Source organism: Salvelinus sp. IW2-2015, unplaced genomic scaffold (assembly GCF_002910315.2).
Source record: "Salvelinus sp. IW2-2015 unplaced genomic scaffold, ASM291031v2 Un_scaffold1500, whole genome shotgun sequence".
Taxonomy (NCBI): Eukaryota; Metazoa; Chordata; class Actinopteri; order Salmoniformes; family Salmonidae; genus Salvelinus; species Salvelinus sp. IW2-2015.
This window is the reverse complement of record NW_019942948.1, coordinates 196,630-213,738: the sequence shown is the minus strand read 5'-3', so window position 1 is coordinate 213,738 and position 17,109 is coordinate 196,630. Positions and strand designations below refer to the sequence as shown.

The following is a 17,109-nucleotide window of genomic DNA, read 5'->3' as shown; positions in this document are numbered from 1 at the left end:
TGGAGGAGAGAGATGCGGGAAGGGAAGGGGAGGAAGAGATGGGAAAGGAGGGTGGAGAAGAGATGGGAAGGGCAGGGTGGAGGAAGAGATGGGAATGGAAGTGGAGGAAGAGATGGGAGGGAAAGGTGGAGGAAGAAGAGGTAGGGAAGGGAGGGTGGAGGAAGAGATGTGAAGGGAAGGTGGAGGAAGAGATGGGAAGGAGGTGGAGGAAGAGATGGAGAAGGGAAGGTGAGGAAGAGATGGGAAGGGAGGGTGAGGAAGAGATGGGAAGGGAGGGTGGAGGAAGAGATGGAAGGGGAGGGTGTCTGATCTATCTGATGTGTGTCTTATATATCATGTGTGTGTGTGTGTGTGTCTTTATATATCTGTGTCTTTATATATCTGTGTCTCTATCTGTGTGTGTCTCTATCTGTGTGTGTCTCTATCTGTGTGTGTCTGTGTGTGTCTTTATCGTGTGTGTGTGTGTGGATTATCTGTGTATGTCTCTATCTGTGTGTGTCTGTGTGTGTCTTTATCTGTGTGTGTGTCTTTATCTACCTGTGTGTTGTCTTTGTGTGTGGTTATCTGTGTGTGTCTACTGTGTGGTGTGTGTGTGTGTGGGTTGTGTGTGTGTGTGTGGTGTGTGTGTGTGTGTTTGTGTGTGTGTGTGTGTGTGTGTGTGTGTGTGTGTGTGTGTGTGTGTTGGGTGTTGTGTGTGTGTGTGTGTGTGTCTTTACTGTTGTGTGTTTGTTATGTGTGTGTTTTATCTGTGTGTGTCTTTGTCTGTGTGTCTTTCAAGATGTGGTGGAGGAATCTGAAGAACTCTCCAGAGCTCTGCCTTTCTCTCTCCTTACCCCAGAGAGTTGCCTCGCCCTATCTCCCTGTCTCCTTTCCTCAGACAGTACATGGAGGTCAGTCACAGGGTTAGCCTGGTCAGGTGGGACAAGGAAGGATGAAGGCTAGTTGTTTTAGCTGATGATGATGATGATGACGACATACAGACGAGAGACCAGGTGTGTTTCTGTGATCGCCTACTTCTACTCTCTCCTCACCTTGACCCGTCCACTCCTGAGCCTTGCTCTTCTCACCTCGGCTCACCCTCTGTTTCGCTCCTGACAGGATCCCCGGCGTGTCGATAATGCTAATGCTCTCCAGTACCTGATTGGGCAGCTGGGCACACTGTAACCTATCACACGACAGTAGAAAAGGGAGCAGACATGCACAACAATCAAAACACAACACCACAATAACACACACCAGCACAACAAAAAAACACCACAATGACAACACTATTACACAATAACACAACGCACAATAACACAACGCACAATAACACAACACAAAAATAACACACCACAATAACAACACATTAACACCACAACACAACAAAATAACATAACACAACACGATAACATAACACAAGACTACATAACACATTAATACAACACAATACTACATAACACTATGCAGTAACACTACACAACCACACAACGCTCCCGAGTGGCGTAGCAGTCTAAGGCACTGCAGTCCCTGGTTCGAATCCAGGCTGTATCACAACCGGCCGTGATTGGGAGTCTCATAGGGCGGCGCACAATTGGCCAAGCGGCATCCGGATTTGACTGGTGTATGCCGTCATTGTAGAAGAAAAAGAAACGCACACCTATTTAGGCGAGACAAAAAAGACAAGGCCGAGGATAAAGTCTACTTCTGGAGAAACCCTGACAAGAGAGGTCCTGCTCCTCCTCTCCATGGCAGACGCAGCCGAGGGATGCCGCTTACTTCGATCCACCCCAGTCTGATCAACACTCTACAACCAGCGCCTCATCGGCTTCCAGGTGTCGTTTTTATTCAACGAGAGACTGGACGGACGGAAGGCGGAGGTGGCCGACGGAAGGGAGGGGGGAGGTGGCCGACGGAAGGGCGGAGGTGGCCGACGGAAGGCGGAGGTGGCCGACGGAAGGGCGAAGGCGGAGGTGGCCGACGGAAAGGGGAGGTGGCCGACGGAAGGGCGGAGGTGGCCGACGGAAGGGGGAGGTGGCCGACGGAAGGGCGGAGGTGGCCGACGGAAGGGCGGAGGCGGAGGTGGCCGACGGAAGGGGGAGGTGGCCGACGGAAGGGGGAGGTGGCCGACGGAAGGGGGGAGGTGGCCGACGGAAGGGCGGAGGTGGCCGACGGAAGGCGGAGTGGCCGACGGAAGGGCGGAGGTGGCCGACGAAGGCGACAGGTGGCCGACGGAAGGCGGAAGGGCGGAGGGGCCGACGGAAGGGCGGAGGTGGCCGACGGAAGGTGGCGGAGGTGGCCGACGGAAGGCGGAGGTGGCCGACGGAAGGGCGGAGGTGGCCGACGGAAGGGCGGAGGTGGCCGACGGAAGGGCGGAGGTGGCCGACGGAAGGGCGGAGGTGGCCGACGGAAAGGGGGAGGTGGCCGACGGAAGGGGGGAGGTGGCCGACGGAAGGGGGAGGTGCCGACGGAAGGGGGAGGTGGCCGACGGAAGGGGAGGTGGCCGACGGAAGGGGGAGGTGGCCGACGGAAGGGCGGAGGTGGGCACGACGGAAGGGCTGGAGGTGGCCGACGGAAGGGCGGAGGTGGCCGACGGAAGGGCGGAGGTGGCCGACGGAAGGGCGGAGGTGGCCGACGGAAGGGCGGAGGTGGCCGCAGGCATGCGCATCGACGAGATGCCGCACCCGACGGGGTAAGAAGAAACGACTATCAGAGGAGACCGTTCACACGGTCCCAGAACCCACGGGACTGAGTGTCTTTAATTTATCAAGCAAGATATTGAGCCCTGCCCATGTCTCTTTGCTTAATAAAGGGTTATCTTTTGTGCCTACAACCCAGTGCAACGACTTTGATGTGAAGGTAGACATGTTTACATTTTTTAGAAACATCCGTTGAAGGGAATACTTTAGCTCCCCTAATCCTGACATTTCTACTGAACCAGTATGTTGCTCACCTGCACATCCCCCGACTCCTTTTAGAAGCAAGAGTTATTTTATACCTCCAGCCAAACGCAGTCACTCTATCGAGACATATTGCAGACTTGTTGAAAAATATGTTGCTCATCTCCTTAAGAACAAACAGGTGTCCAAATCTTTCCATAATTTACCTAAGGATGAAAAACAAGCTTTGCTTGATTTACAATCCGATACCTCAGTCCTTATTCGCCCTGCTGATAAGGGTGAGTGGGTTGTACTCATGGATAGGACAGATAATGTAAATGAGTTTCATAGACAACTGTTTGACAACACCTTTTACAAGAAACTCAGAAGTGACCCCACTTCCCAATTTCAGAATACTATCTTTACTGTCCTAGTTGGGTATTTAAGTTCTGGTCAGATAACCAAAAAAGAACATGACTTTTTGGCTATTCAACACCCTAAAATTGCCACTTTCTATACTTTGCCGAAATTACACAAGAATGTTACAAAACCTCCAGGGCGCAGTATTGTAGTGGGCATTGATGCAGTAACGGCCCCTCTATCTACTTTTGTTGACTTTTTTATTAGACCACTCGCAGAACAGCTCCCCTCCTTTTTTGTAAAGGACACCAGCAGTATGATCTCTATCATTGAATCTCTTGATCCTCTCCCTGAGAATACCTTGTTAGTTACTTTTGATGTTGAGTTGTTATACACAAATATTCCACACGAGGGCGGTATTGAAGCTATGGAACATTTTCTTCTGCAACATGACCCTTCCAGTGCATGCATTATAACATTGGCTGAAATAGTACTCACACACAACTATTTCATGTTTCTAAATGATTTCTTTATTCAGACGAAGGGTACTGCTATGGGATCCCCCATGGCTCCTAACTATGCTAATTTGTATGTGGGTTACATGGAGAAACGGTCTATTCTCAATCCTCTCAAAAACGTTTTCTTGCCTAACATCATTATTTGGAAACGGTATATTGATTATATTTTTGTTCTATGGAGGATTGATGCAGAACAGCTCCAGGCGTTCCATGCTTTTCTTAACTCCTGTTCTGAACATCTGAGATTTACGATGCAATCTGATACACGTCAAACCGTTTTTCTTGATCTTCTGATCTTGTGTGAAAATAATGTTCTATACACTGATCTTTACAGGAAACCTACTGATCGTTAACAGTTTGTTGAGGGCTGACAGTTGTCACCCACTTCCCTTGAAAAATAGTTTGCCCTTCAGCCAATCAAAAGAATTTGCAAAAAACAATCAGATTGACAGAAATATGGTTGAGACGCAAGGAAAGTTCAAGGAGAGGGGGTACAAAAATGATCAGATTAATATTGCCATTGAGAAAATTCAAAACATGACCTTTTTCAAGGGCAGTCTCGCAAAAAGACGCATTCTTGCATTCTAACTACCCGCTATTCAAAGCGCTCTGAACAAATTAAGGGAATCGTTCACAAACATTGGCAGATTCTAAAATCCGATGATAGTCTCTGTAATGTGTTTTCGGACCTTCCCTTGGTCTTATTCTCACGGGGCAGAAATCTCAGAGACCARKTRGTACACTCTGATTTAMCMCMCCAAGATATTCCTGAACAACCTCTATTTGCGCCCCTACTGGATGGAAATTATAAGTGTAATGGCTGTGCTCAATGCAATGGCACTTATAAATGCAGATCCTTCAAACACCCACAAACAGGGAAATCGATCCCAATCAAAGGTGTTATTACGTGCTCCACTAAGGCAGTTATTTATCTTATAACTTGTCCTTGTGGTAAAAATTATGTGGGTAAAACAAAGCGCGAATTAACTTCTTATGGCAGCAGGGGCAGTATTGAGTAGCTTGGATGAAAGGAGCACAGAGGTGCCCATAGTAAACTGCCTGCTCCTCAGTCCCAGTTGCTAATATATGCATATTATTATTCGTATTGGATAGAAAACACTCTGAAGTTTCTAAAACTGTTTGAATGATGTCTGTGAGTATAACAGAACTCATATGGCAGGCAAAAACTTGAGAAAATATCCAAACAGGAAGTGGGAATTCTGAGGTTGGTCGATTTTCAACCAAGACCCTATTGAATACACAGTGGGATATGGATGAGTTTGCACTTCCTACGGCTTCCACTAGATAAAATCAGTCTGTAGAACCTTGTCTGATGCCTCTACTGTGAATTGGGGCCGAAGGAGACAGGAATTAGTCAGGTCTTTCATGACCTGACCATGCTCTGACCATGCGCGTTCACATGAGAGGGAGCTCTGTTCCATCCCACATCTGAAGTCAATGGAATTCTCCGGTTGGAACGGGATATAAATATGAACTTCATCGAACAAAAAAGATATGTATTGTGTAACATGAAGTCCTATGAGTGTCATCTGATGAAGATCATCAAAGGTTAGTGATTCATTTTATCTCTATTTCTGCTTTTTGTAACTCCTGTCTTTGGCTGGAGAAATGACTGTGTTTGTCTGTGATTTTGCAGTGACCTAACATAATCGTTTGTGGTGCTTTCGCTGTAAAGCCTATTTGAAATCGGACACTTTGGTGGGATTAACAACAAGATTACCTTTAAAATGGTATAAGATACATGTATGTTTGAGGAATTTTTATTATGAGATTTCTGTTGTTTGAATTTGGCGCCCGGCACTTTCACTGGCTGTTGTCATATCATCCCGTTAACGTGATTGCAGCCATAAGAAGTTTCAAAATACGTATCTCAGAGCATCGTAGCACCATTAGGTGCAACAACAAAAAAAGACAATAGCACTACACAATAACACACCACAATGACACAACAAAACACACTACACAATAACACTACACAACAACAACACAATGACACAAACACAACAACACTACACAATAACATCACACAATGCAATAGCAACATAACATGAATAAGTTAGAGGAATGAACATCTATAGGTCACCTACAGGTTCTCCTCAGGTTACTCAAGCCAGGGCAGCTTTCCAACATTCCACTAAAGGGCCCCCCCACCCCCACCCCGTCCAGCCCCATCCCGTCCAGCCCCATCCCGTCCAGCCCCATCCCGTCCAGCCCCATCCCGTCCAGCATCAATGGAAAGAATGTGGATAATGTAGGAACACGGTTATTAGCCATCATCACGGTAACAGCTAAACGTGATCTAAGAACCAGACCAAGGCTACGTCCCAAATGGCACCCTATTCTATATACTGTAGTGCACTACTTTTGAAAGGCAGTACACTAATGAATAGGTTGCCATTTGGTATGCAGACTACACTGTGGTATTCCTGCTGTACTGGACCCCTCCCTGCCCAGGACCCATTGTGTTCCAACAGGGCTCTCAATGCTCTGGGCTTCCTGGAGGAAAACGGTCTCCTGTGCCAGAGCCACAACAATACGATCTGCTAATGATCGACCACTAACAACAACACCGCTACTTCCTGATTAAGATGGCTTTAACTAGACCAGCGCTTCACCGGACGGGAAGGATGCCGCAAACAGAGAGAGAGAGAGAAACACCTACTATCATGGTCCAAGCCTAAACCACACGAAAACAACGTTGGAGACTTTATGGAACACAAAGCCTTCACTATCTCATCCTGGAATATCCAAGGCCTGAGGTCATCTGCCTTTAGCCTAAAGAGCAGGAACCTGGACTTCACCAGAGAAATTAGAAATACAGACATTGTCATCCTACAAGAGACATGGTATAGAGGAGATGGACGCACTGGTTTCCCCCTAGGTTACACAGAGCTGGTAGTCCCATCCACCAAACTACCAGGTGGGTGGTATAGAGGAGATGGACGCACTGGTTTCCCTCTAGGTTACAGAGAGCTGGTAGTCCCATCCACCACACTACCAGGTGGGTGGTATAGAGGAGATGGACGCACTGGTTTCCCCCTAGGTTACAGAGAGCTGGTAGTCCCATCCACCACACTACCAGGTGGGTGGTATAGAGGAGATGGACCCACTAGTTTCCCCCTAGGTTACAGAGAGCTGGTAGTCCCATCCACCAAACTACCAGGTGTGAAACAGGGAAGGGACTCAGGGGGTATGCTAATTTGATAAAGAGCAGACCTAACACACTATTAAATTAGTCAAAACAGGAACATTTTACATTTGCCTAGAAATTTTAAAGGAAATGATCTCAACAGAGAAAAATGTCCTCATGTGTGCTACCTATATCCCCCTAATAGAATCCCCATACTTTAACAATGACAGCTTCTCCATCCTAGAGGGGGAGATCAACCATTTCCAGGCCCAGGGACATGTACTAGTCTGTGGCGACCTAAATGCCAGAACCGGACAAGAACCTGACACCCTCAGCACACAGGGGGACAAACACCTACCTGGAGGTGACAGCATTCCCTCCCCCATATGCCCCCTAGACACAACTATGACAAAACAACCAACAAAAGTTGGTCACGACTCCTGCAGCTCTGTCGCACGCTGGGTCTGTACATAGTCAATGGTAGGCTTCGAGGAGACTCCTATGGTAGGTACACCTTCAGCTCGTCCCTTGGAAGTAGTACAACAGATTACTTTATCACTGACCTCAGCCCAGAGTCTCTCAGAGCGTTCACAATCAGCCCACTACTACCCTTATCAGATCACAGTAAAGTCACAGTCTACCTGAACAGAGCAATGCGCAATCATGAGGAATCAAATCCAAAGGAACTGAATAATATTAAGAAATACTATAGATGGAAGGAAAGTAGTGTGGAAACCTACCAAAAAACAATTAGGCAACAACAAATAAAATTCATTTTATTTTCAAATTACATTGAATGAACTACAGGACTAAATAAAAACCTTCCAACCCAAAGAGGCCTGTGGTGTTGATGGTATCCTAAAAAAATATATAAAATATACAGACCACAAATTCCAATTGGCTATACTTAAACTCTTAAACATAATCCTCAGCTCTGTCATCTTCCCCAATGGTTTAAACCAAGGACTGATCACCCTAATCCACAAAGTGGAGAATAACTTCCGTGGGATATGCAACAGCAGCCTTGGGGAAATCCTCTGCCTTATCATTAACAGCAGACTCATACATTTCCTCAGTGAAAACAATGTACTGAGCAAATGTCAAATTGGTTTTACCAAATTACCTTACGACAGACTGCACCCTGCACACCCTAATTGACAAACAAACCAAACCAAAACAAAGGCAAAGCCTTCTCATGATTTGTTGATTTCAAAAAAGCTTTTGACTCAATTTGGCATGAGGGTCTGCTATACAAACAAATTGGCAAGGACACTAGAACAGCCTGCAGCACCTGGCCTCACCCTACTAGAATCTGAGGTCAAATGTCTATTGTTTACTGATGATCTGGTGCTTCTGTCCCCAACCAAGGAGGGCCTACAGCAGCACCTAGATAGATTCTGTCAGACCTGGGCCCTGACAGTAAATCTCAGTAAGACAAAAATACTGGTGTTCCAAAAAAGGTCCAGTTGCCAGGAGTTCAAATACAAATTCCATCTAGACGCCATTGCCCTAGAGCACACAAAAAAACTATACATACCTCGGCCTAAACATCAGCGCCACAGGTAACTTCCACAAAGCTGTGAATGATCTGAGAGACCAGGCAAGAAAGGCCTTCTACGCCATCAAAAGGAACGTATATCTCACTGATCATCCCAAAAGCCAACACCTCCTTTGGCCGCCTTTCCTTCCAGTTCTCTGCTGCCAGTGACTGGAACGAATTGCAAAAATCGCTGAAGTTGGAGACTTTTATTTCCCTCACCAACTTTAAACATCAACTATCTGAGCAGCTAACCGATCGCTGCAGCTGTACATAGTCCATCTGTAAATAGCCCACCCAATCTACCTACCTCATCCCCATATTGTTTTTATTTTATTTACTTTTCTGCTCTTTTGCACACCAGTATCTACTTGCACATTATCATCTGCACATCTATCACTCCAGTGTTTAATCTGCTAAATTGTAATTATTCACTCCTATGGCCTATTTATTGCCTACCTCCTCATGCCTTTTGCACACACTGTATATAGACTTTTTTTCTACTGTGTCATATACTTGTTTATTGTGTTATTGGCTTGTTTATTGTTTACTCCATGTGTAACTCTGTGTTGTTGTCTGTGTCACACTGCTTTGCTTTATTCTTGGCCAGGTCGCAGTTGCAAATGAGAACTTGTTCTCAACTAGCCTACCTGGTTAAATAAAGGTTAAATTAAAAAAAATGGACATACCAATTAGGATCTAGCAACAAATACTTGAATCAGTTATAGAACCCATTGCCCTTCATGGTTGTAAGGAGGGCCTATAGCAACACCTAAATCTTCTGCACAGATTCTGTCAGACCTGGGCCCTGACAGTAAATCTCAGTAAGAAAATGATGGTGTTCCAAAAAAGGTCCAGTTACCAGGACAACAAATACAAATTCCATCTAGACACCGTTGCCCTAGAGYACACAAAAAGCTATACAWACCTCGGMCTAAACATCAGCGCCACAGGTAACTTCCACAAGCTGTGAACGATCTGAGAGACAAGGCAAGAAGGGCCTTCTATGCCATCAAAAGGAACATAAAAGTCGACATACAAATTAGGATCTGGCTAAAAATACTTGAATCAGTTCTGGAACCCATTGCCCTTCATGGTTGTGACGTCCGGGTCCACTCACCAAACAAGAATTCACAAAATGGGACAAACACCAAATTGAGACTGCATGCAGAATTCTGTGAAAATATCCTCAGAGTAAAGTAAAACTCCAAATAATGGATGCAGAGCAGAATTATGCCGATACCCGCTAATTATTAAAATTCAGAAAAGAGCCGTTAAATTCTACAACTACCTAAAAGGAAGTGATTACCAAACCTTCCATAACAAAGCCATCACCTACAGAGAGATGAACCTGGAGAAGGGTCCCCTAAGCAAGCTGGTCCTGGGGCTGTGTTCACAGACACAAACAGACCCCACAGAGCCCAAGGACAGCAACACAATTAGACCCAACCAAATCATGAGAAAACAAAAAGATAATTACTTGACACATTGGAAAGAATTATCAAAAAAACTGAGCAAACTAGAATGTTGTTGGCAGACCTGGCTCTCAAGAGAAGACAGGCTATGTGCTCACTGCCCACAAAATGAGGTGGAAACTGAGTTGTACTTCCTAACCTCCTGCCAAATGTAAGACCGTATTAGAGACACATATTTCCCTCAGATTACACAGATCCACAAAGATTTTTTTTTAAATCAAATTTTGATAAACTCCCATATCTACTGGGAGAAATACCACAGTGTGCCATCACAGCAGCAAGATGTGTGACCTGTTGCCACAAGAAAAGGGCAACCAGTGAAGAACAAACACCATTGTAAATACAACCCATATTTATGTTTAATATTTTCCCTTTTGTACTTGAACTATTTGCACATCATTACAACACGTCGGAGTTATTTTCCTGTGGAGGAAAATAACCTCACATTCAACGTCAACAAAACAAAGGAGATGATCGTGGACTTCAGGAAACAGCAGAGGGAGCACCCCCCTATCCACATCGGTGGGACAGTAGTGGAGAGGGTAGAACGTTTTAAGTTCCTCGGCGTACACATCACGGACAAACTGAATTGGTCCACCCACACAGACAGCGTGGTGAAGAAGGCACAGTAGCGCCTCTTCAACCTCAGGAGGCTGAAGAAATTCGGCTTCTCACCAAAAGCACTCACAAACTTTTACAGATGCACAATCGAGAGCATCCTGTCGGGCTGTATCACCGCCTGGTATGGCAACTGCTGCCCCCACAACCATAAGGCTCTCCAGAGGGTAGTGAGGTCTGCACAACTCATCACCGGGGGCAAACTACCTGCCCTCCAGGACACCTACACCACCCGATGTCACAGGAAGGCCAAAAAGATCATCAAGGACAACAACCACCCGAGCCACTGCCTGTTCACCCCGCTATCATCCAGAAGGCGAGGTCAGTACAGGTGCATCAAAGCTGGGACTGAGAGACTGAAAAACAGCTTCTATCTCAAGGCCATCAGACTGTTAAACAGCCATCACTAACATTGAGTGGCTGCTGCCAAACACGTAAAAAATGTATCACTAGCCACTTTAAACAATGCCACTTAATATAATGTTTACATACCCTACATTACTCATCTCATATGTATATACTGTTCTCTATACCATCTACTGCATCTTGCCTATGCCGTTCTGTACCATCAGTCATTCATATATCTTTATGTACATATTCTTCATCCCTTTACACTTGTGTGTTTAAGGTAGTTGTTGTGAAATTGTTAGGTTAGATTACTCGTTGGTTATTAATGCATTGTCGGAACTAGAAGCACAAGCATTTCGCTACACTCGCATTAACATCTGCTAACCATGTGTATGTGACAAATCAAATTTGATTTGATCCGCAGTATAATCCTATTTTTCCAACTTAATTGAGGAGAATGAGAACAATCCTAAATGTATTTTTGATACCGTCGCAAAGCTAACTAAAAAGCAGCATTCCCCAAGAGAGGATGGCTTTCACTTCAGCAGTGATAAATTCCTGAACTCTTTGAGGAAAAGATCATGATCATTAGAAAGCAAATTACGGACTCCTCTTTAAATCTGCGTATTTCTCCAAAGCGTAATTGTCCTGAGTCTGTACAACTCTGCCAGGACCTAGGATCAAGGGAGACACTCAAGTTTTTTAATACTATATCTCTTGACACAGCGATGAAAATAATAATGGCCTCTAAACCTTCAAGCTGCATACTGGACCCTATTTATACTAAACTACTGAAAGAGCTGCTTCCTGTGCTTGGCCCTCCTATGTTGAACATAATAAACGGCTCTCTATCCACCGGATGTGTACCAAACTCACTMAAAGTGGCAGTAATAAAGCCTCTCTTGAAAAAGCCAAACCTTGACCCAGAAAATATAAAAAACTATCGTCCTATATGAAATCTCCCATTCCTCTCAAAAACATTTGAAAAAGCTGTTGCGTAGCAACTCACTGCCTTCCTGAAGACAGACAATGTATACAAAACGCTTCAGTCTCGTTTTAGACCCCATCATAGCACTGAGACTGCACTTGTGAAGGTGGTAAATTACCTTTTAATGGCGTCAGACCAAGGCTCTGTATCTGTTCTTGTGCTGCTTTCGTCGATCACCACATTATTTTGGAGAGATTGGAAACACAAATTGGTCTTCACGAACAAGTTCTGGCCTGGTTTAGATCTTATCTGTCGGGAAGATATCAGTTTGTCTCTGTGGATGGTTTGTCCTCTGACAAATTAACAGTAAATTTCGGTGTTCCTCAAGGTTCCGTTTTAGGACCACTATTGTTTTCACTATATATTTTACCTCTTGGTGATGTCATTCGGAAACATAATGTTAACTTTCACTGCTATGCGGATGACACACAGCTGTACATTTCAATGAAACATGGTGAAGCCCCAAAATTGCCCTCCATGGAAGCCTGTGTTTCAGACATAAGGAAGTGGATGGCGGCAAATGTTCTACTTTTAAACTCGGACAAAACAGAGATGCTAATTCTAGGTCCCAAGGAACAAAGAGATCTTCTGTTGGATCTGGCAATTAATCTTAATGGTTGTACAGTTGTCTCAAAGAAAACTGTGAAGGGCCTCGTCGTTACTCTGGACCCTGATCTCTCTTTTGACGAACATATCAAGACTGTTTCATGGACAGCTTTTTTCCATCTACATAACATCGCAAAAATCTGAAACTTTCTGTCCAAAAATTATGCAGAAAAATGTATCCATGCTTTTGTTACTTCTAGGTTAGACTACCGCAATGCTCTACTTTCCGGGTACCCGGATAAAGCACTAAATAAACTTCAGGAAGTGCTAAACACGGCTGCTAGAATCTTGACTAGAACCAAAAAATGTGATCATATTACTCCAGTGCTAGCCTCTCTACAAGGCTAGGGCTGATTTCAAGGTTTTACTGCTAACCTACAAATCATTACATGGGCTTGCTCATATCTATCTTTCCGATTTGGTCCTGCCGTACATACCTACACGCACGCTACGGTCACAAGATGCAGGCTTCATTGTCCCTAGAATATCTAAGCAAACAGCTGGAGGCAGGGCTTTCTCCTATAGAGCTCCATTTTTATGGAATGGTCTGCCTATCCATGTGAGAGATTCAGACTCGATCTTGACCTTTCAGTCTTTATTGAAGACTCATCTCTTCAGTAGGTCATATGATTGAGTGTAGTCTGGCCCAGGAGTGTGAAGGTGAACGGAAAGGCACTGGAGCGATGAACCACCCTTGCTGTTTCTGCCTGGCCGGTTCCCCTCTCTCCACTGGGATTCTCTGCCTCTAACCCTATTATAGGGGCTGAGTCACTGGCTTACTGGTGTTCTTCCATGCTGTCCCTAGGAGGGGTGTGTCACTTGAGTGGGTTGAGTCTCTGACGTGATCTTCCTGTCTGGGTTGGCACCCCCCTCGGGTTTGTGCCGTGGGGGAGATCTTCGTGAGCTATACTCGGCCTTGTCTCAGGATGGTAAGTTGGTGGTTGAAGATATCCCTCTAGTGGTGTGGGGGCTGTGGTTTGGCAAAGTGGGTGGGGTTATATCCTGCCTGGTTGGCCCTGTCCGGGGGTATAGTTGGACGGGACCACAGTGTCTTCCGACCCCTCCTCTCTCAGCCTCCAGTAATTATGCTGCAATAGTTTATGTGTCGGGGGGCTAGGGTCAGTCTGTCATATGTGGAGTATTTCTCCTGTCTTATCCGGTGTCCTGTGTGAGTTTAAGTATGCTCCCTCTAATTCTCTCTCTTTTTCTTCTCTCAGAGGACCTAAGCCCTAGGACCATGCCTGAGGACTACCTGGCCTGATGACTCCCTGCTGTCCCCAGTCCACCTGATCATGCTGCTGCTCCAGTTTCAACTGTTCTGCCTGCGACTATGGAACCCTGACCTGTTCACCGGACGTGCTACCTTGTCCCGGACCTGCTGTTTTCGACTCTTTCTCTCTACCACACCTGCTGTCTCTAACTCTGAATGATCATCTATGAAAAGCCAACTGACATTTACTCTTGAGGTGCTGACTTGTTGCACCCTCGACAACCACTGTGTTTAATGTTATTTGACCCTGCTGGTCATCTATGAACATTTGAACATCTTGGCATAGTTCTGTTATAATCTCCACCCGGCACAGCCAGAAGAGGACTGACCACCCCTCAGAGCCTGGATCCTCTCTAGGTTTCTTCCTAGGTTTTGGCCTTTCTAGGGAGGTTTTCCTAGCCACCGTGCTTCTACACCTGCATTGCTTGCTGTTTGGGTTTTAGGCTGAGTTTCTGTACAGCACTTTGTGACATCGGCTGATGTAAGAAGGGCTTCATAAATACATTTGATTGATTGATATAGCTTCAGTAATTCTAGTGTTCGACTCCTACAGTTGATTCGGATTCAGTTCTTCTAGTGTTCGACTTCTGCAGTTGATATGGCTTCAGTAATTCTAGTGTTCGATTCCTATAGTTGACATGGCTTCAGTATAACAACAAACATAGCTGCCACAGCATGCCTCAATAGAAGGTATCCCTCTGAAAGAGGGCATCCCAGACTACAGGATAAACACACTAGAGCAGAGGAAAGTACCTCAGGATGATTCAGCCCCGTAACGCCAGATAGATATCGCTCCCTTTCTCAAGTCCCTCCCCACTCTGAAATTTGGGACGGACACTTGAAATTCCATAGAGCAATAAACAGATTTTCTGTTCTCTCCCTTCCTGGCTCTCCTTTCATTGGAGGAGGTGGTGAGGGCAAGGGGTGGTTCTCATTGGCTCAGTTTCTCTCGTTTTTCATCCTCATCTCCCCCTTCCTTCAGAAGGACCATTCTAGAAAATTCCAAAACATTCATTATGGATTTCATCCTGTACTCACCTGTTCAGGAAGGTGTTTCCGAAGGGGTTGAGATTGCGGAAGGGTTTGTTGGGGTCGACGATGAGAGCGTTGCCTGGGATAACCCCCTCCACCTCACCGTGCATGATGGCTGTGAAACAGTCAGTGGTGGGCTCTGGTCCTATCCTGCTTCCTGGGATATCCTGCTCCAACACATACCTGACGCAGGGAGAGAGGAACATATTCACATTAAAGTCTGTTGTTAAAACCAATGTGTTTCGGCGTGTAGCCTTAATCAGGGTTTTTATCTGAGACAGACTCACACAGACAAACAAACGCCACCACGTTAGCCAGACGCACACATTGGAGCAGGTGCTTATCAAAACATTACATCAAAGCAATGTTTGTTTTGCAGTATAAAACAGATAAAAGAACATCTTTTCCTGTAATGAACTTGACAGCTACTGTATATCTGAATGGTTACTTGATGAAACTGCTTGAGAAATCCTGCTAGTGTAGGGATCACAATATAGTAGCCATATCTAGGAAAACAAAAGTGTATAACAGGTCATACAATAAGTTGTAGTGATTCCTATATTGATGATAAATAATATTTGCTGGTCTGTGGTGTGTAATGAGGAGCAACCAGATGCTGCACTTGACACATTTATGAAACTACTTATTCCAGTTACTAATAAGCACCCATTAATAAAATGACATTAATCTGTTAAATCCCTGTGGGTTTATGAGAAATTGAGTTTGAGTTTATTTTTACAGGGACAGTGCACATTAATCAACGTTTCAGTAAAAGTGCCGGTTTTAGCCAGCCGGCTAATTTAAAAAAAATATTTACAATAACCATACAGACAAACAATGAGCAGTGAGCACACAGACAGATCAACATGGAACAAGCAACACATAGCACACAGACAGATCAACATGGAACAAGCAACACATAGCACACAGACAGATCAACATAGAACAAGCAACACATAGCACACAGACAAGATCAACATAGAACAATCAACACATAAGCACACAGACAGATCAAACATAGAACAAGCAACACATACACACAGACAGATCAACATGGAACAAGCAACACGTAGCACGCAGACAGAGAAACATAGAAAAAGCAACACGTAGCATGCAGACAGAGAAACATAGAATAAGCAACACGTAGCATGCAGACAGACAAACATAGAATAAGCAACACGTAGCACGCAGACAGATCAACATAGAATAAGCAACACGTAGCACAGAGAAACATAGAATAAGCAACTGGCGAGAACAGGGCACAGCTGCCCCTTAATTGTATACAGAGTGCTAATATGCATGTCAATCTCTCCTGGCTCAAAGTAGAGAAGAGATTGACTTCATCACTACTTGTTTTTGTAAGAAGTATTCACATGTTGAATGCACCAAGCTGTCTGTTTAAACTCTTACTTGATGAAGCTAGTCTTGCCAGTGGAGTACTGCCCCACCACCAGAACCATGGGTTTGTTGTCAAAGTCTGCGTCCTCCAAGGAGTGAGAGTGGAAGTCATGGAAACCGTAGTGCTGCTCCAGGGGGAGGAGCTTCTGATGGTACAGAGACTTTAACCCCTCTGTCACTGTCCTGATCACCTCGGGAGTCTTCTTCACGTCTTTACGGCCCCAACGAGACATCCTGATTGGATGATAGGTTGATTGATTTGTCAGTTGGTTGATTGACTGTTGTCCTTCAAGAGGAAATGATCTGACTAGATGAATGAGTGAGCTTGGGAGTTCCTTGAGTTATCTGTCTGTGGAAGTGTGTGTGTTGCGTCTGTCGGTGTACATCTGTGTTTTCTGAGGGTGAAACTTTCTTCAGGTGTTTCCTGTGTTTTTGTGAATGTTGCTCTTCTCCTGAGCCTCCTCTCAGAAGATGGTCCTGTATGTTACTGTAGGGCTGTGACTTCTGTAGTACGTTAGAGCTCTGGTCTGGGTCTTCCCTCTTCTATACACACCACTCTGACTCCTGAACGACCTGAAAAAGAATGAATGAATGAAATGTCAACTATAAACATGTCTCTAGAGAAACACAGACACGTTTCTGCAAAAGAAAATCCTAAATGAATTGTCAGCATGTTCCAGTGCCATTCTCCAGTGAGAGGAGACAACTATTAAACAACCTAATAAAGAGTATGTCCAGAACACATTAAACATACAGAACATACAGGTAGAACTGTATAGGGGCCTAGCATAGTAAGGCTATGAAACTCATTCAGGTAAAACTGTATAGGGGCCTAGCATAGTAAGGCTATGATATTCATACAGGTAGAACTGTATAGGGGCCTAGCATAGAAAGGCTATGATACTCATACAGGTAGAACTGTATAGGGGCCTAGCATAGAAAGGCTATGA

General features: G+C 45.0%; 1 protein-coding gene across 2 annotated transcripts in view; it reads right to left on the bottom strand.

The window, feature by feature from the left end:
- LOC112071047 (EH domain-containing protein 2-like) overlaps nucleotides 1-17,109 on the bottom strand; it is a 36,240-nt gene that overhangs the window by 16,714 nt on the left and 2,417 nt on the right. The window contains exons 2-4 of one of the 2 annotated variants that reach the window (XM_024138499.2): nucleotides 16,172-16,732; nucleotides 14,768-14,944; nucleotides 1,032-1,165 (exon numbers count right to left, since the gene is read on the bottom strand). In XM_024138499.2, coding sequence (XP_023994267.1) covers nucleotides 1,032-1,165; nucleotides 14,768-14,944; nucleotides 16,172-16,392 — 532 coding nt within the window. In that variant the 5' untranslated portion in view covers nucleotides 16,393-16,732. The remainder of the gene's footprint in view (nucleotides 1-1,031; nucleotides 1,166-14,767; nucleotides 14,945-16,171; nucleotides 16,733-17,109) is intronic. The other variant, XM_070439229.1, reaches the window with a different exon arrangement.